We start from the raw sequence: 21,578 nt of genomic DNA, 5'->3' as shown, positions 1-21,578 counted from the left end.
TGCTTCATAAATATTAAACCTTTTCCCGGGTTTCGACACGGTAAGAATGTTTCGTTCTGTGGAACTGTCTACTACAACCAAGTCACCTCCCAGGACTTGTGTGTAACAGCGAACCATCTGAAACTGTTCTGACACTCAAAATGGCTTACACTTCTAGAGGTTATGCGCCCAGCGTGCGTCTTTATTTCGATGGATCCGAATCAAAATTCGAATTGTGGCAAGTTAAATTTCTGGGATATCTACAAATCAAAAAGCTACACAAAATACTACAAACACAACCTGAAAACAGAAACGACCCCGACTTCATTGAAAAGAACGCAACTGTCTTTGCGGAATTAATACAGTGCTTAGATGACCGAAGTCTATCACTGGTAATGAGAGAAGCCCTGGATGATGGCTGCAAAGCATTAAACATATTGAGAGAGCATTATTTATCGAAAGGAAAACCCAAAATTATTTCTTTATACACTGAACTGACCTCTCTAAAACGAATGGAAGCCGAAACTATTACTGATTATATTATAAGAGCTGAGACAACTGCAAATTCTTTAAAAATGTCTGGTGAAGTTATAAGTGACAGTCTGTTAATTTCCATGGTCCTTAAGGGATTACCGAGTGATTTCAAGCCATTTACCACCGTGATAACCCAGAAAGAAAAACCCATGACTTTTAGCCAATTCAAGGTAGCACTCAGAAGTTACGAAGAAACTGAAAAAATGATCACAGAAAAAAACGAATCCACAAATATCATAAAATTTAAAAATACACACATAAAAACACCAAAATCGAATTATACCCATGCCAGGAATAAAAAACGCAACTTTGCCAAAAGCAGGTTTTTTCCTAAGAAAAGTACAAAAATTATTTGCTATAATTGTGGACGACCTAATCACAAGAGTTTCCAATGTAGATACAGGACTCAAAATGGCGACTACATTAAAAATGTAGAGAGCTCTGTTAGCGAACATACATTTTTATTTTTGTGTACATTTGATGCTTCAACAAACAATAATTTTCTTGTCGATTGAGGGGCTACAGCACATGTGATTACAAAGGAATCTGATTTTATCAATTTTGATCCCAACTTTAAGCCACAAAATCATTTTGTAGAACTAGCTGACGGGAGTCGAGTCAATGATATTGTTTTGAAAAGAGGCAATGCGAAAATCTCGCTAAAGAACAATAAAGGTGAACTATGTTTCTGTATTCTAGAAAACGCTCTTCTAATCCCAAAATTTAAACAAAATATATTTTCTGTACAAGCTGCCACAAAACAAGGTGCAAATATAAACTTTAGCCCCAATAAATCAAAACTGGTATACCCAAATGGAACTGTATTCGACATTAAAGAAAATGGAAGACTATATTATTTAAATAGCGTAGTCCCATCAAAAACTGCCTGCCATGATCTACAGACATGGCATAAAATTCTTGGACACTGCAATATTCCTGATATCAAAAAGTTGCCGACTGTAGTTGATGGAATGCAAATACAAACATCAAAAACCTTCAACTGCGACGTCTGTACGCAAGGGAAAATGACAAACTATCAAAACAAGATACCAGACAAAACGGCCAAAAAAATCCTATCAATGGTGCATTGTGACTTGAACGGTCTCGTAGAACCGATGGCCAGAGAACATTAGAGATATGTGTTGAATTTCGTAGATGACCATTCAGGTTTAATAATGGTGTACTTTTTAAAGAACAAATCTGATACCCTGCTAGCAACTAAGAAATATCTAGCCGACATGGCCCCCTACGGTGAAATCAAGTGTATTCGCTCTGACATCGGTACGGAATTCACCAATAAAGACTTTGAACTTTTACTAATTAACCATCATATCAGGCATGAAACATCAGCTCCTAGATCGCCACACCAAAACGGGACTGCTGAACGTGCGTGGAGGACACTTTTTGAAATGGCAAGATGCCTACTCATTGAATCAAAACTTCCTAAAAACCTCTGGACGTATGCACTTATGGCAGCAGCCTATATACGCAACAGATGCTTTAACAAAACACTATCTAAAACTCCATATGAATCTTTCTGCAGTAAAAAAACAAATTTAAGCAGAATGCATAGATTTGGTTCAACTTGCTTCGCATATATAGAGAAAAAGAGTAAATTGAATATTAAAGCCGACAGAGGTATATTTCTTGGATACGATAAAAACAGTCCAGCCAATTTAATATTTTTTCCCGAAAAAAATAAAATAAAAAGAATCCGGTGTGTAAAATTCACAGACATGTTTTATTTTACAGACGAAAACCCGTCATATGAAGAGGATGAAATTATATTACCTCAAATAATTAGAACAAACGAAAACAATAAAAATGACGGAGACGAGAGTGTCCATGATGATGATGATGATGATAAAGTCGAAAGATATCCCAAAAGAAATAGAAGACAACCCGATTTTTTTGTGGTCGACAATATAAAGGATTATCAAATCGACTAACGAAGCAGTTAATTCAGAACATTGTGATGAATGGAAAATTGCCATGAAAAAAGAAATAGATGCCTTAACCGAAAATGATACCTATACGGTAGTGCCTCTCCCAAGAGATAAACATGTTATTTCTACCAGATGGGTCTTTACAAAAAAAAGTACAGCATCAGGCGTAGAACAGTACAAAGCAAGATTTGTTGCTAAGGGGTGCTCTCAGATTTACGGTAAAGAATACTTTTCTACGTTTTCGCCGACCACAAACCTAACGACAATCAGAATTTTACTGCAAGTCGCATCACAATATGACCTAAACATCCACCAAATGGACGTAAAAAATGCTTATTTGAATGCCCCAATAGACTGTGAAATTTATATTACCCCTCCAGAGGGATTTATAATGAAAAATAAAAATAGCGTGTGGTGACTTAACAAGTCATTATATGGTCTAAAGCAGAGTGCTCAGTGTTGGAACACAGTATTCCATGATTATATTATTAAACAACAATTTAAACAATGCGCTGTAGACCCCTGTTTATATACCCAACACAAAGACGATAAACTACTGATTTTGGTTTTGTGGGTCGATGATATTTTAATCGCATCAAATTGTGACATAATGTTAACTGATGTTAAGAACAAATTAAGTAAAAGATTCAAAATGACCGATCTTGGCAAAATATCCTGGTTTCTGGGGATAGAATTTACTCAAAGCAAAGGACTTGTTACGATGACTCAATCGAGATACATCGACAAAATACTATTAAAATTTGGAATGGGAGAGTGCAAGAAACGCTCTACACCGGTCGAAAATGATATTAATAAAAATATACACACAGAATCTGAAATAATGACACACAATATCACGAAATTATAGGTAGTCTTATATATTTAATGACTGCAACCAGGCCCGACATATGCTATACAGTAACTAAACTGTCACAAAAATTATCACGACCGACAATGAAGGATTTAAACAGAGCTAAACAAGTCCTACGTTATTTAAAAGGAACTAAAGAACAGAAGTTAGTATTTAGAAAATCAAGAAATTCCCTAAAATTAGAAGGTTTTTCGGATTCAGATTGGGCAAACGACGAAGATCGCAAGAGTGTATCTGGATATTGTTTTAGACTCTCAGAAAATGGGCCTATTATTTCATGGAAATCTAAAAAGCAACAGATTGTATCTCTCTCTATGTGTGAAGCAGAATTTATCGCGATCACACGACCAAAGAAGCACTCTACCTTAAAAATATCCTGAAGACTATTTTAGAGCCAGAATTAATTACAAGCCACGTAGTAATTGTGATAATCAAGCCAGTATAGTCTTAGCACAGAACACGATAATCAACCAAAGATCTAAGCATATAGATATAAAATACCATTTTATAAAAAAAACGAGATAAAAAAGGAATCCATTATTTTGAATTACATATCATCAGAACAAAATATCGCTGATGTATTTACGAAACCGGCGACAAGGATAAAGCTACAACGTTTTTTCTCAAAACTTGTTGGTGAATTCGACTGAATAATTTGTTTTTTTTCTTTCACTGCCCTGTATGTATATAGATTTCTATATATTAAAAATACAGACCAGCGAAGTTCCACTTATGAGAAGGCTCTTACTTTTTTGCATGAATATCAGCAGAAAACCCTAGGGGTAATGCTCAGAGTATATAGATTTCTATATATCAAAAAAAAAAAAAAAAGTCCTGGACAAGACGTTAAACTGTATACATTTTATTTGTATTAACACTTTAACCTACTAATGCGTAACTAATACTTTTGCTTAAAAATCTTTGTAATTTTCCTTTTTGACATTCGAACACAATTAAAAATGGCGTCTTTTTAAATGCTAAAATTCTAAGATCCAAATGATTTCTAATTTTTGTTATGTCTAAGTGAATATAAAAATATATATTTATTTTTGAGCAGAACAAACACAAGGGACTTCCCATTATAAAAAATAGGGAGGATGTTGCAATATTTTGGGATTAATGGGGTATGATCCCACACAGTCGGACGATTCTATTTATAAACGATGCTGCTAAGAACTGACAAATCAAATTAATTCACGTTCTGCTACCAACCAATCAGAAACCAGAATTGCTTCATAAATAAACCTTTTCTGGAGCAATTTCACATGTTCTTTTCCCGGGTTTCAACACGGTAAGAATGTTTTGTTCTGTGAAACTGTCTACTACAAACAAGTCACCTCCCAGGACTTGTGTGTAACAGCGAACCATCTGAAACTGTTCTAAAATTCAAAATGGCTTACACTTCTAGATTTTATTTAAAAATGTAGTTTAAAACATAGTGTTTGTATTACTGTACACATAGATTCAAAAAAGTTGTCAAAAAACAAATATATAACAAATAAATATTATCAAAGGCAAGATAAGTTACTTTTCTACTAAACTGGATACATTTTTTGTGTTTTTATTCAATGTAACATGTTTATTCAGCTCGAAAAACATGCAGTGTTTACTGATGCATTGGAAAATTCAAAATGGCGCCTGACATTCTCTTTAACATGGTAAGTTTGGGAAAAGATGTTATAAATAATAAACTAGACAAAATACTATTTAAAAAACACTGAATATATGTCAACTTGTGTCACGGTAACATATATTGAGCGAATTTCTAACAGTATTTTGTCTAGTTTATTATTTATAACACCTTTTCCCAAACTTACCGTGTTTAAGAGAGAGTCGGCCGCCATTTTGAATTTTCCAATACATCGGTAAACACTGTATGCTTTTCGAACTGAATAAACATGTTAACATTGAATAAAAACACGAAAAATATATCCAGTTTGGTAGAAAAGTAACTTATCTTGCCTTTGATAACATTTATTTGTTATATATTTGTTTTTTTGACCACTTTTTCGAATCTATGTGTACAGTAATACAAACCCAAAACATATTCTTAATAATGATTCCATTTTCTTAACAGTACGGATTGTTTGGATGATGGGACGTTCTTAACAATTCACCGAAAAACTTTTAATCGCTTCAATTTTTCAACTTTTAAAGTCATTTTCTTAAGCAACTTTGAGAAAAATATTTTGTGTAGGTCTTTTCTATGTTAAACCCTAACTATCATCATTGCCTCGCCGGGGTTCCAAAATCGACCTGCCCTATTGACCCAGGACTGGACCTTCTTAAAGTCTCTGACAGCATAGATACAGCACTTTTCCGCAATACTGGGGTACAAGTGCATGTATTTGGTGACTTCGATGTCCATCACAGCAACTGGCTTGAATTCTCTACTTACACAGATGCAGCTGGTAGCAAAACACATAGCTTCTCTATATCTCACTTCCTATCACAGATGGTTACGTTTCCAGCCCGTTTCCCAGACCAGCAAGAACAACACTCATCACTTCTAGATCTGTTTCTGACCACAGTTCCGATGATTGTATAACGAATGCCCACAGCCCACTTAGGAACGCTGATCATGCAGTGATAATGGTTGAAATCATCCTACACTCTAGAGCCAAAACTGAAGCCATTGTTCAAAACAACGAGATATTATAAAAAGGCTGACTGGGAAACTATCGAGATCTCATCAGAGATGCCTCATGGGGAAATATCTTTTGTCTTCCTGCTGAACAGTGCGCAATTAAGACAACTGAATGGTTCAAAATGGCAATTGAAGCATATGGAAATTTTATAGCAAGCCACACTCTCCCCAATGGTTAACTTCCACATGTGCAACTCCCATTGCACAAAGGCAGCATGCATACCACAGATTTAACCGACATAAATCCAGTTCAAACAAACAAAAGTATATAGAAGCTAGAAGTAACTCTAAGAAAGAAATAGCGACAGCTAAGAGAGAATTTACTGAAACCACCAGAAAACACATCAAAGCACAGAAATTAGGAACGTGTGATTTCTGGAAAATCTACAACAGTGTAGTAAATAATGGGCAATCAACAATTCCGCCACTATCCAACAATCACGAGATTGTTTGCTCAGCAACCGAGAAGGCTAACATGCTTGCCAATCAGTTTGCTTCCAACTCCACACTGGACCCTGCCAACCACCTCCTCCCTGACGTTTATTTTGCGGACAGACTCCACACTAGACAATCTTAAAATTAAACCTTGACATGTTTAAAGCATATGAACCTGATCTCATCCCGGCTGTACTATTAACAAAATGCTCCGCTGAAGTAGCTCCAGCTATTCCAAACTTTACAACAAATGCCTTAATGAATCTTGCTCCACAGACTGCTGGAAAACTGCTTCAGTGGTACCAGTTTTCAAGAATTCTGGCGAAAGAACTGACCCATTAAATTATCGCCAGATTAGCCTCCTCCTACTTTTCGCCAAAATATTTGAGTCCATAATGAAGCTCTACTGATGCTAAACATCTGACCAATCAACAATAAGGATTTAGGCAAGCCTGTTCCACAGCAGATATCCTAACTAATCTCTGAACATATATACCATTCACTGGACAAAGTAGGGGAGGGTAGAGCGGTAGCTCTAGATATATCTAAGGCTTTTAACAAGGTATGGCACAAAGGTCTTCTCAGGAAAATCAGATCATATGGTATCACTGACGAGTACTTAACATGATTAAATCTTTCTTAGATAAGAGAAAAAACCAGGTTGTCCTCGACGGTCGTACATCTAAACAATCTATATATATAAATTTGTATTCCTGTCTGTTTGTTTGTTCACAATCTATATATATAAAAAAATGTAATTCTTGGTTCGTTCAAAGTGAATAGAACCATATTTTTGCGTTACCAATTTAATTGACATTTTCAGAAAATTTATCTGTAAAGTCAAGGAATGTTTGCATGTTATTAAAATAAATTAAGATCGCAAATTATAAAAAATATATTTAATAAAATGAAAATATTTTTCGTAACTGCAAAACTGTCCGCCATTTCATTTCCGGTAGAAATGAGCCTTTCACGTGCACCACACGTTGACGACTTTCGAATTACAACAGTTAACTATCTAATAGATGGGTACAAAAAAAAAAAAAATCCCATATTTTTTAAATTTATATATATATTGTACTTACAATTGAATAAAAAAAAAAATGGGTACAAAAAAAAAAAAAAATCCCATATTTTTTAAATTTATATATATATTGTACCTTACAATTGAATAAAAAAAAAAATCATAAAACTTTAACTAAACTTGGAAACACGATTTAAAAAAATAGCGCGGATCGGTCAGTGCACTAGCACTATTTGTTTATCTTAATTTTTTTATTTTTAAAAGCTTTCCTGTCGAAGTCTACCTAAAATAAATTTGTCTAATTCTTAATTTCTTATGTTATTGGAAAAAAAAAAAAAAAAAAAAAAAAAGGTAAATATGAAGAATTACTCCACCCTTGAAAATTCCTTTAAAATTACCACTCTTATAGGTTTTCGGGGTCGCTGAAAACGAAAATAACGTTTATAATTAAGGCAAACGAGTAGTTTCCAAGATATGAAGAAATGTTAGTTTAAAAAAGTGGAGGATCACTTTTCTATAATAATTTAACGTAAAATGATCACCCACTTTGTGGCCACAATTTGGGATGGGGGCTTTCTTTCTACCCTTGGAAAATCCTTTAAAATTACCTGTTTAAATTGGTTGGAGAGGCCGCCAAAACACTCCCCCCCCCGCCCCTCCACCGCCTCCCACCAAATGTAAACAGAATTTTTGTAAGATATTATCAGTTCTTCTGTTCGGTTAATGTTGGCACGTTACTTATGTTAAAACAGTTAAACTGCATAAGCACCTGTTAAAAAACTATACAAATTCTATAATTGAATATCCCCCTCCAAAAAAAGAACGAAAAACAAACCGGCAATTCCCCCCTAAAAAAAAAAAAAAAAAAAAAAAAATACCAGTGAGTGCATTTCTTCATATCTTGGAAACTACATGTTTACTGGAATTTTAAAGGATTTTCCGAGGGTGGAAAGAAAGTCCCCCGCCCCCCGCAAAAAATCGTGGCCATAAAGTGGGTGATTATTTTATGTTAAATTATAATAGAAAACTGATCTCCCACTTTTTTAGAACTAACATTTCTTCATACCTTGGAAAGTACTCGTTTGCCATAATTTTAAACGTTATTTTTGTTTTCAGCGACCCCGAAAACATTTAAGAGTGGTAATTTTAAAGGAATTTTCGGGGGTGGAGTAATTCTTCATATTTACCAAAAAAATAAAAAATAAAAAATAAAAATAAAAAATAGCATCCCGGAATTTTGATAAAATTTTCCATTTTCTCACGTTCGTATATAACAAAATACTTTTTCGGGTGGCGGTTGAGTTCCATGTCGACCAGCAGACTTATCCGCTCATATAAATTTAAAATGTTTGTGAGAAAATATCAATAAACGGTTTAGTTACTTTTACCAGAAAGTGGGTGCTCATTTTAAGTTAAATTTACATTGAAAAGTGATCACCCACTTTTCGAAAAAGTAATTTCTTCATATCACAAAAACTTTCTTTTTGCGACGGAAACGGTTTGCAGATTCGTTTTTATAGTACACCAAAATCTACAATAAAATATTTCATTATATACGAATATGAGACGTCCCTTAAAGTAAAATAATACCGGATTTTTGGGGCAGATTTGCCATTTAGTTGTATAAATATCCTCAAACCAGGTAATCACTAAAAGGGACTCTTAAAAGTCGTCACCTGTATCGAGCAAAAGTTTAAAACCACCGATTATATGTCAGCCTACGTCACAGTAACATAAATTGAGTGAGTTCCTAACAGTATTTTGTATAGTTTTTTTAGTTTAAACTCGTTTTCCTAAAATTTCCCCAAACTTAACATGTTCAATACAGTCTGGCGCCATTTGTATTTTTCAAATATACTGATAAACACTGCATGTTTTTGAACCGATTAAACATACATTACATAAAAACACTAAAATCTTATCCAGTTAGGAAGAACATTTACTTTTCTTGCCTTTGATAACATTTATTTGTTATATATTTATTTTTTGACAACTTCTTTGTATCTGTGTTTAGTAATACAAACCCTTTTCATTTAATGTAATGCTTAGTCGGCTCGAAAAACAGTGTTTATCGGTGTATTTGAAAGATACAAATGGTGGCGGACACTGTTGATTATGTTAAGTTTGAGAAAGTGAGTTAAAACTAAAAAACTATACAAAATACTGTCACAAACCCACCGATTATGTCAGCCTATGTCATGATAACATATTCGGTGGGTTTTTGACACTGTATTGTATAGCTTTTAGTTTTCAACTTACTTTCCCAAACTTAACGTATTCAACAGTCTGCAACCATTTCTGTTTTTCCAGCCGATTAAACATTTTACATTACATAAAAACACTAAACAATTATCCAGTTAGGTAGAAACGTAACTTACCTTACCTTTGCTTTCATTTATTTGTTTTTAGACAACTTTTTCCAATCTGTGTATGGTAACCCCCCCCCCCCCATCACTCAAATATTAATTACTAACTCACATTTTTGGATACAGAAAAAAAAACAAAAAAACAAAACATTTAGCATTTCAACATTTTTGCTACATTCAGCTTTATCCACTGATTGTTGGTCAAGCCCAAGCCATGATTGACGGTAATCCCGAGGATCAGGATCCAATTCTGCAAGAGTACCATTTTTTTTTCATTTTCGCCTTTTTAACTTTTTGGAGTGGATTGCTGTACTAAGAATATAAGAAACATGCATTTTCTTTTTTTATTAGAATTTTCCATTACACCAAATTGAGCCACAGCAACGCGTGGCAGGGTACAGCTAGTTTGATTAATATATACAAAACGTGTCTTACTTTAATCTTTCATTTATGTAGTATGATAGTTGCCAAAAATATACAATTAAGAGATCACCTTATTTGCATATGCCATTAAGAAAAATCAGTTTTACTAAATAGCGGATCTTAGTTAATGTTTTAGCGAGAGAATTATTTTAAGTATTTTATTTAAAATTGTTATTTTATAAATTTTAAGCAACAATTATATTGATAATATATTTAATTTATTTTGGAATTAATATTTCCAACAGCGACCTTTTTTAAAACTTTTTTTAGAGTTATTATGCTATGCATAAAAAAAACAAACGTTCACTAAATATCATTTGATAATTTCATTAAGTTTCTAGATAAAAAAATAATTCCGTGTAGATAGAAAAATTTTTGGCTATTGTTTTTTTTTTAAATATTCAAACAAAAAAAAACGCTTCCGAAAAAAACTGAAAATATTTCATTTGTTCGTTTTATTTAAATGGCAATACAGAAATCGCTAAATTTTTACCATGTAATCCAGCGTCGTTTAATACCTAAAAAAAATGAAGATCTACTGCCCCCCCCCTTCTAAATTCTACAATGTACACTTTTTTTCTTATTTCGCGTTAATTTCATCGATCAAACTTAATTTTCTTATTAAAAAGTTAACTTTATATGACATGACCCAGTGGCGTTTAACCCCTAAAAAAATAGAGGTCTACTTTTTTTCAGCCTAATACATTTAAACAGCCTTTATAAATATTATGAGAAGAAGTTTTGAAAAAAAAAAATAAAACATGTTAGAGTGGGGGATCACTTTTCTATACAAATAGAACGCAAAATGAGCACCCACTTTTTGGCTACTAAGCGTTCAACGAGACATGTCACCTCTAGCATTTTTTCAAGTTTGGCAGTCGAGGGGGGGGGGCAAAATCTGGCAAATACAATTTGTTTTTTTTTGGGGGGGGGGGGAATTATATTGGAAACATAAAATAACGATAAATTTAATTATTTTTTATCAGACCATTCTCTACTTTCACCTAACAATTTAATAAACAAAACAAACCCCAAAATGACAAATTCAATTTGGGGGTGGAGGGATTACATTAGAAACATAAAACGACAAATAAAAAACAAATCGAAAAGCCCCCCTCCCATCCACCTAAAAAAAAAATAAAATCGAAAATTTCCTTTAATTACAAAAAAAATCCAGTAAAAAAAGTGCTCCTATGTAAATGTAAATGTGTAGTTTAGCAGTGTAAATTATTTTACAGACAAAAAAATTATAAAAACTATTTTTATATAAAACATTATTAGACCCAAAGGCTGAAATAAAAAAAAATAATTCATTTTTATGTTTTTTAATCATTTTTTTATTAGACTAAATTTGGCCTTGTTTACGCTCTTTCATTACAAAAAAAATATGGTGGCCAAAAACAGTTCATAAAAGATCTTAAAAAGGCCAAATTTTTAAAGCAATATAGTGGCCTCGAATAATAAATATAAATGATAAAAAAATAATAATAAAAATGACATTTTTTTAGGGTTTTATTTCAGCCTTTGGGTCTAACAATGTGTTTTCTATAAAAATAGTTTTTATATTTTTTTGTCTGTCAAATAATTTACGCCACTAAACTACATTTACCAAAATAAACACACGCATTAATGTTTATAAACGTCATTTTTTTTAGGTTCACAAAATCGTGAGTTTTAGGACAGTGATCCCTTCTGCCAAAATATCTGGTGGAGAGGGTATCAGATACTTCGTTTTGGGGGCGATTATATTTACATGTTTTTATCCGTTCTTTTATTTTTTAAATTGTTGTGGGGGTATCCACGTTACCCATGATGAAAATGATTGGTATAGCAGGTGTGTTTCAAACTGAACTTCATGTCAACCCAAGCAACGCCGGGTACGCATGCTAGTATGATATAAATGCGGGAGTGCCTCAGGAGTCTCTCCTTAGACTTTTATTATTCCTAATATTCATAAGTGACCTCCCTGACAAAATTGTCTCTGAGATGAGTATATACGCTGATGACACCATGCTCTATAACAGGCACAACAGGAAAACAAATGAACACATATCTAAGGAAATGGCATAAACACTAGAGGATGACCTCCGATCTGTAGTGGAATGGGCACAAATGGATGGCCACATTCAATGCAGCCAAGACTAAACTTGTTTCCTTCAATAATTACAAGAAACTTTCTCTACCACCAATAGCAATGGCCAAAGACTCATTATCTGAAAGTACCTCTTTTAAACTCCTCAGCCTAACGTTCACAGGAAACATGAGTTGGAACAATTACATTAAGAGCATTGCCAGGACCACTGCAAAGAAGGTAGGCTCTCTCTACCGTGCTAGAAGGCTACTAATGCCTGAAAGTATCTTGTACCTCTAAAAGGCCACCATTCGCCCATATATGGAGTAGTATTGTCATATTTGGGATGGTGCATCTGCTACTAGTCTCTCACTCCTAGACAAAGTCCAAAAGAGAATCGCCAACCTGATAGGTCCTGAACTGTCCCATCGACAAAATGTTGCATCCCTCTGCCTGTTCTACAAGTATTTTAATGGTGAATGCTCCAACAAACTGCAAGCACGTGTACCCCCTTGACGTAAATAACCCTGACAAACTCGACAAGCAGCTAAATCCCACCCCTACACAGTAGAGATCCCTAAATGTAAGAGAGCTTTCTACTCCAGTAGTTTCTTCCCCAGAACTGCTAGACTTTGGAATTCCCTTTCAGGTCCCTACTTCCCCAACTGTACTGACATGCAGAAGTTCAAGTCTAACATGAACCGACATCTTGCGGCCCAACTCCCTACATGTAGCTTATGTCCTTGATAGTAGTCCCCTACATCAAAGTGGCAATGTGCCTTGTTTGGGATGAAAATGTAATTTAAAAAAAAAAAAATTTTTAAGTATAATTACATTTCATAATTTTATGCAGAAAGATTTAAACAACATAACCATAACCAAATAAGTTTTATAAAAATTTAATAATTTAATGACCAAATTCAATTTAACTGTCAAAAATCAGATTAAAGAACCACCAGGTAAAAACAGTTTTTAACATAAAGAACACAGGATAAAATCAAAACTTACTCTTCTTTCCATTTCCAAACTTCTTTAAGAAAATTTTCTCTTCCAAGATCATGACGTGTGATGCCCCTCTCTCGGAATAATTTTTTTTCTACAACAACTTGAGTAGCAATTCCAGCATGGTCACATCCAGGATTCCATAGAGTCACCTCTCCATTCATACGATGCCTATGAAATTACAATATATATATATATATATATATATATATATATATATATATACACACACACACACACATAATAAAAATGAACATAAAAATCTTACAATAAAATTTATTTAAACTATTTCAAAAACAATCATCCAATGCAAATAGAAAACAACACTTGAAAAAATAAATGTACAAGCATTAAAAATAATCAAATATCAAAAATTGAAGATAATATAAACTGATCTTAACTCGATAACACAAAAAGCAAATTGGAATGCTTCATAATTTATTTTATTAGCATTTCCAGTTGATTTTTTAAATTTTTATTTTGCCCACTCAATGGATCTTATCAGAAGGTTTTGGGGTGGGGATTCACATCTTAGTTTTATTTTTACATATTAAAATATACTGGAATGAATGATTAGTTTTATTTTTACATATTAAAATATACTGGAATGATAAAAGAAAATATATTTAATTTTGGGTCACAAACATAGCCAATTTTCATCGATTTTGCAGAAAAAAAGAAATTGGAAAATATATTAAAATTATTTAAGTTTTATGAAATTTTAAAAAATTATTTTTTACATTTGACAGCTTTTACCAGTGTAATTTCAAACGATTTCCAAAATTATTTCTTATTTTTTTTATTAATTGATTGAATTTTTCAACTTTGTGAGAAAAAAGAAATGTGGAAGATTCGCTTTTAAAAGTTATAAACAAACAGGCAATCTTATTGTTGATAATTAAAAAAGAAATTTTGTTTCATTTTTTTAATCAATGCTGCTTTTGAATAGTGAATAATTAAAAAATATATTAAGAAATTGAACATGAATGATTTTTTTTACTGAAGACCAATGACGCAGTAATCTGTTCGCACGTCACTGATAAAAATTGTAGCATTACTGGTTTCTTTTGTCAGAACAAAAATATAATTTCTAAACCAACTGAAACAATTATGATTTAAGTTAATTAAATTTTTTTGTACACATGTTTTATAATCTGTTAATCTATGATATAAATTTCACCTGTCTGTTTAAATGTATGTATGTCTGCCTAAAACTTTCGACAGAGGCGACGGATTTTCGTGAGATCAGTATCGTTTTGAGGCTTGACCCTCCAAATTAAATGTGTATATGTGCATTTGAATTATGATAAAAAAGTTCATTAGAAAATAAAAAGTTCTTAGATTAAGTGTATAAAAATTCGTGGAGTGGGGAAAAAACTAGATAAAAAGGTTCTTTTCAAAAATGAAATATAAAAACTGAGTTGTTAGTATTGACCCCCCCTGTGCTGCTCTAAGTGACTAGACCCTCCCCCACCTACTGTTTTCCGGGGGGTTGGGGAGAAGCCTAAGTGTAAGTGGGCGATAATAAAGCAACGGATGGAGGGGGTTGGAAGGTGACCTCTGAGTAGGGGAGTGACCGGGGATGTTCAAAAAACAAACGAGTGGTGTAATAGGGGGTGGGCCGACTCAGAGGTTCTCTAGCACCAGAAAATAAAAACAGGAACAGGATCTCATTTGTACCACCAGTCAAGAGTCTTCTTAAGTTTTTCTTAGTTAAAACCTAAGCGGGATGGGTTCCGAAAGACCCAGCACCGCCCGTGCCATGCTCAAGGAGGGAACACGTATTCAAACTTACTCCTCGACAGATGCACAAACTAGTGTTGTGCACCCACCTCTTGTTAAACTCTGCTCTAGGCAACCTCCTCCAATCGCATCTGATCTTTACTTTAAGCAAATGTTTAAAGTAAACGACCAGATCCCGATCCGGAACAGATGTCCTTCGCGGACCAACTTAAGGCGCGTGATCTAGATCACCATACGTGCTACTGCTAGGATCGCCAGGAAAGCCATTCTTTCCTCCCTGTGGAACGGCGGCTCCATGTTGTACACAAAACATCCTATGTCGAGATCGAGCGGCCACTCACTATCGATGCGAGCCGTTACCTCTCCGACGTACTCCAATAGGGCCTGGGTCCGGCTACAACTGAAAAAAATGCATGCTCGACCGATTCGAGCTGGTGTTCGTCGCAGCACGGACACCAGGCCCTCGTTTGTTCTTTGTACATGCTGAATCATCGAAGAGGGGCAGAGCTTTTCAAACCAGTCGCCAAGTCAGGGAGAATTTCGAGTTTGTCAGAAAATCTCGACCCGGCGCCCAACTCCATTTAAAGCGGATAATCTCCATCGACCAACCTAACCGCCTACAAAGAGGATCTTTCGCGGTATCCACCACTAACTCCGATAAAATCTCTTTCTAGGCTGTTTGAGGACACTGGTCCCCGGCAAAGCTCTAAATGCACTCCGGCATTTGGCAAAGAACTTGGACTCCCCCGTCGGTTTGCGATGACCTTCTACCGAGGGGTCGGGTTTGAGATTGGGAAATGAGTTCTCAACCGCAGGGATCCAAGGAGCGTTCTCCTCTAGCAAACAACCCAGGAAAGCCAATCTCTCTGCGTTTTTATGACACAAGAGACTGGGCTGACCCAGGCCTCCCTTGCTCGGACATTGGACACAGACATCTCTGCACACATAATGCTTACCCTCGTCCCACAGAAGTGAGTCGAAGCACTTTTGTAAGCGGGTTAGGCGTTGTGTAGGTAGAGGAAGTACAGACAATCGGTAAAGGATGAGCAGAAAGATGTATGTAGCACACGCCTCCGCTTGACCCTTCAAGGACAATTTCCTTCGAATCTAAGTCTTGACCAACGATTTGACCTTGCCATATACCTGCGACCAATTTTTCTCCAGCTGAAGTCCCAGTCCAAACCAGACACTGAGAATGCGGACCGGCCCATCGGTCCAGCTGAAGGTACCTGGAAGCGAGTTTACCCCGGTCCAGGTCCCCAATCACAGGCCGACAGATTTGCTGCGGTTGAAGACGGCCCCTGTGACTTCTTCGTATCGAGTGAGCGCCTCAACCACCGCTTGAATGTCCGTGGGGCAAGACACGAACACGGTGACGTCATCGGCGAACGCGGAAACCCTGGCTCGTGTGCCTCCAGGTAAAACAATTCCGCGCAGGACTGGTGAAGCCACCTCGTTCCTTAACTTGCGAAGGAGAGGTTCCAACGCCAGGACGTACAAAAGAGGCGACAGCGGATGACTCCGACAGCTTACCGTTGATCTGCACCGCTACCATTGGTCTATCATACAGGACAAAGATCCACTTGCGGAAGTCTGGATTAAATCCGGCGGCCTCTAGCACAGATCCCAGGAAACGATGGTTGACCCTACCAAAAGCCTTGGACTGATCCAAACTGATCAGCGGTGCTTCGGTGTCGTCTTCTATTATTTCTATGATCGAGCGAATCAAATGAAGATTGTCTTGAATCAATCTCCCCTTCACAGCATAACTCTGGTCAGGTTCGATCAAGTCAGTGATGACAACCTGCAAGCGATTCGCAAGAATCTTTGCCAAAATCTTTAACTCTGTGTTAAGCAGAGTCAAGGGCCTAAAATCATCAAAATTTTCCACCCCACCATGTCATTGACCTTTCCTTAGCAATGTGATCACTCCCTTGGTCACTTGTCCAGGGATGGAACCCTGTGCAAACCAATGGTTGAACATATCCTTCAGAATAGGGACCAACATGGGCGACAGCCTCAAATAAAACTCGTAGGGTAAACCATCAAGCCCTGGGGACTTGTTGTAGCCGACCTGCTTCAACGCAGTAATGACCTCATGTTCAGTAACAAGACCATCACAGCTAGCCGCCCGAGCTGCAGTGAGGCGGGGCGAGTCAGCCAAATAGCTGCCAAACTCATCGACCCTGAGTCCGGGTAGTTGGGTGAAGCGCTCTGATAGATGCTCCTGAAACCCCTCGCAGATCTCCAGAGTCGATACTAGGGCGCGTCCTTCCAGGTTATGTACTTTCCAAATGTACCCGTCCGAACCGTGCCTTAGAGCAGCCTTACATTCAACAGCGTCAACATTCACAGCTTCGTTAGAGACTTTCATTAACCTAGCTCTAACTACTTAATCTTCATACCGCTCGCTAGCCAAGCGGCTGAGGTCCTGTTTAGCTAGTGCTATCTCTAGGGAGTCAGATTATCCTCTATACGCTTCTTTGCCTTAGCCTTATCTAACGCGAGGCGTTTGCTGTACTGAACAGAGAAGTGTCTAATTTTGGCCTTAAGACTAACCCACCACTTACTCCCTGTAACCGCCCCCACTAAAGCCTGCTGAATTAACTCGGTAACCTTCAACCGGTAGTCCTCCAGCTCCAACAAGGTACTGTTGAACTTCCAGTATCCGGCTAGTTTAGGCCTAGCACTTAAGTTCAAACGGGCCATAACAAGTTTATGGTCCGAGTGTCCTAACAAGTGGAATGTGGGGCAAGATAGAAAGTCTACGTCGCCTCTTCTAACTAACATCCGATCCAAGTAGGTACTCGGATGGGAAGGCACTACAGCATTCCACGTCCACATCTCCCGCCCCGGATGATCCAGACGAAATCTATCGACGAGATCGCACGAGGCCATCAGGTTAGACAGACTGCTGTCACACAACACCGACCCACTAGCCCCTCCGACCTTATCTATCTTGGGCTCAAGGATTGCATTCCAGTCACCCATTAGAACTAACCGTTCCGGATCCACTAAGAAGCCCTCCAACCGTCGAAAAAAGAATACCCTCTCTACAGCAGAATTGGGAGCATAAACAGCGACAATCCGAAGAACACTGCAATTAATGGCAACATCAACAACGACTAGCCGCCCGTCCTCGCCTGCGTGGACAACATCCACAGACACTGAGAGGGTGCGACTCACTAGCAAGGAGATTCGACGACTATAAGTATTGCCATATGCAGAGTAAACATCGTAATCATTTGCCAGCACCTTACAATCCTCGTCCGAAACAAAGTGGGTCTCCTGGATAGCGGCAATATCTACCTTAAGGGCACCAGTTCTCTCACAACGCGCGAGGCCTTGCTTCGGCACCTGATGCCCCTCACATTAAATGTAGCCAAGTTTAAAGACATGATCACTTACCTTAAGACGGGTCTGAAATCCTTGGCAGTCAGGATGTGGTAGGCCTGGCCAAGGCTTCCGGTGAGTAAGTCTTCTTCGGGCTGACCATCCTTGGCCACGTCTCCCACATCCAGGGGAAAGATTAGCTTCAATGCCCTGTATAGTGATGGGTGGACGTAGATGGGGGTTCTCCCTTCGCATTTGACCAGAGTCTTTAGGAGCGAAGCTTCAGGCCTGGTATAGGCGTTTTGGCCGCCTCCAACATTGCCCACAGGGCTTCTGTCCGTGCGTCCTTATTTTTTCGCACGAAGCTGGTCACATTGGGGCGTCTGGAAATTGGGTGGGATCGGTAATATTATTGCACTCGATGTAAACCAAGTCCCACAGTTTATTATGTTGAGTTTTCTGCTTACCCCTCAACTCATGGGGTGCTGGCAGAAAACTCGTTTCACATATCCTTCCTCCAGGGAGGAAGGGGATTTTTTTGGTTCGCACAGAGCGAACCATTGTTTTCTCCTTGTCGAGGGGAAGAGGAGGAGGAGGAGGGGAGGATTGTGTTTGGTGCTGTGGATGGTTGCCTCTCTTTGCCCTTCCTGTCATAGGACGGAGTCCGAGATGAGTCTCTAAGGGAAGAGGGGTGCGAGGGGGTCGATTGCTCTGGCTGTGAAGGGTTTGGCGGATTCAGCCTCGGCATTAGTCGGAGTGTCTTTCTCAGGGGGTGTGGGGTTAACTCTTCTTCCTCCTTGACCTTCTTGTCTCTGCTTCTGCTGCTGTTGATGCTGCTGCTTCTTGGATTGGGTTGACTTCTTCGGACACTACCTCCTCCTCAGACTCTTGTAATTTCCTTTTGGTCGAGGAGAGAGGCGTCTCCGTATCCATGGGAGCTGTCTTGTCTGCTTGGTCTCTAGTCACCATTTGTTTGGACTTGTTTTTGCACTGTCGACCATTCACGTTGGCTGTAGGAGCAGTATGTACTGCTGCTGAAGTTGTGGGTGCAGCTGCAACTGGGGCTGAGGGCTGGATGTTCCCTGTGGCCTTGGTGGCTGCTTTTGCTGGTGGTTTCTTGGGGCAGTCTCTGGCCATGTGTCCCTGCTTCTGGCAGTACCAGCAGTGTGGTCTCTTGCCTTCCACTATCAACGACATGCTCCATTTGCCAAATTTCAGCATTGCTGGCACCCTGTCGAATTCAGCCCTTTCCAGGACCATCGTTAATTTATAGTCCCCGGTCATGACATTGCGTTGACCGCGGACTGAGGAGATTGTTTTGACGTCCCGGTATTGGCTCATGACTGCCCCGAGCTGTTTGCCTTCCAAGTGGCACGGGACGTTTAGCACTGAGACGTTGGTCCTCCTCTTGCTGAGGTATTCAGGCTGTAACCGGATGTTCCGCCATTTGTGGTTGATCCTGGACAGCCTGATCGCCTCTTCTTGGGTGGGAAGCAGGACGTCCCACATGGCATAGCTTCTCCGGCAGATGTAGCTGGCCGAGATGTTCAAGGCCACCAGCAGTTCTATCATTGTGTCTTTCTGGATCAGCTGTTGAGGGACGCGATGGTGTCGTTGATGAGTGCCTTGGTTGCTAGGTTGACGCCATCTTCTTCTTCATCCCCCGGTGTAGGGGAATTGCTCTCTTGGGGAGTTATTTTGCTGGGAGAGCTTGTTGGAGACCTAGTAGTCCGAGATACCACTGGCTGTGATTTCCCGGTTGTTTTCGAAGGCTCCTCTGCTTTTGCTTCCCCTTCTTATTCTCGTTTGCCCTTTAGGGGAGCTGTGTCAGCCGGGCTGTCGACGACCGACGAGGATGGAGACCTGGGATCTGCCGCCGATTGTGGTTCATTTGCATCCAGCCTCTTTCTCTCGTCAGCCGAATCATTGACTCCCTCTGGTGGGGAGTGGCCCTCTTGGGAAGCAGGGACCGAACTTGATTGCTCTTCGTGAGTTGGAGTTGTCCTGCCCAGGGTCGCCGCGAGCTGCGGCCCTATCCTGTCATCTACTACCTTCTTTTCCAGGAGCTGGGGTTTAGCTCCCTTTTTGGGGGATTCCTCCATCGGGGCGATATTCCGCATTTGGATCGGTATGGTCCGCCTGCCTGGCATCATGGTGTTGGCAGCACTGGCCCCTGGCGCGGACCAAAGTTTAGTGGGGAGAAAAGAAAACCCAGGGGATTGGAGGGGGTGGAGGGGGAGGAGCGGGCTCAGAAGAAATTAGAGTTTTTGACCTCCCCTCACGGGGATGTCGGGTTAGCAGCTCGAATCCCCTCCGCGAGGGGGGGAGAGCAGAGAAGAAAGACACAGTGGGTGCTAGCGGGTCAGAGTGCCACGTTGCAATTAAGAGAGAGAGGGGTAGATATCTCTGCCCACAGAGGGGAGCAGAAACGAAGCACCCGCCCTACCCCACGTCACCCTACCCACTAACTACCCCAACGGAAGCGAGAAAGCGAACCCTGTCTGCTCGATCCAACAGGAGAGCAGCGAAAATAGACAAAGTTTTGGGCTGGCAGGTCAGAGTGCTGCTCAGGCAATTAAGTGTGGAGAGAGTAGACCATTCCCTGTCTCTGGAGAGAGATGAGACCGGAATGAAGAAAAAACATGCAAAAGGAAAAAAACCAACAAAAGCAGTTCGCAACTACCAGCTAGTGGTGTTGATCCCGAAATTCCAGTCTCCGAGAAAAGGGGATTGGTTTTCGGGTCCAAGCTCCCACAAATGTGGAGTCAGTCCTTGAGGTCCTGACTCCCCAAAGGAGGGGGTCTGGTCCTTGCTAACGAAGGTTAGTAAGTAAACACCTTAAACCTAGCCCGAAAGCCCGGTGGTGGATCCCTTGAAAAAGAGCAAAAGTTTTGTAACTAAGAGAACAGATACTATACTTTGAGATATTAAATCTTTTATTCATGTTAAAAATACAGTCAAAATCAATGATGAACAAAAAACTTAGGCACATGGCCAACTCAAAAGGGAGGATTGTGGGGTTCGTTGGTCATCCTTGTCACTCCAGAACTAAACAAAATCAAAAGTTTCTCCCAGCTAGTATCTTCCTTCACCATAATACCGCATTCACCCTTTCAAATTGGGGACGTCCTACTTAACTCCCAGTTTTTAAAACATTTTATATTGACGTGTAAAAACAAAAAAGATAATAAAATGGTACAATAA

General features: G+C 38.6%; 1 protein-coding gene across 2 annotated transcripts in view; it reads right to left on the bottom strand.

The window, feature by feature from the left end:
* LOC145241486 (valine--tRNA ligase-like) overlaps window positions 1–21,578 on the bottom strand; it is a 387,131-nt gene that overhangs the window by 235,824 nt on the left and 129,729 nt on the right. For both annotated transcript variants that reach the window (XM_080104482.1, XM_080104484.1), the window contains exon 5: window positions 13,305–13,469. In XM_080104482.1, the coding sequence (XP_079960608.1) occupies window positions 13,305–13,469 (165 nt within the window). The remainder of the gene's footprint in view (window positions 1–13,304; window positions 13,470–21,578) is intronic.

This window comes from Euprymna scolopes, chromosome 20, assembly GCF_053919585.1.
Source record: "Euprymna scolopes isolate OS-2025 chromosome 20, ASM5391958v1, whole genome shotgun sequence".
NCBI lineage: Eukaryota > Metazoa > Mollusca > Cephalopoda > Sepiida > Sepiolidae > Euprymna > Euprymna scolopes.
Note: the sequence above shows the minus strand (reverse complement) of the source record. Positions and strands in the feature narration are given on the sequence as shown.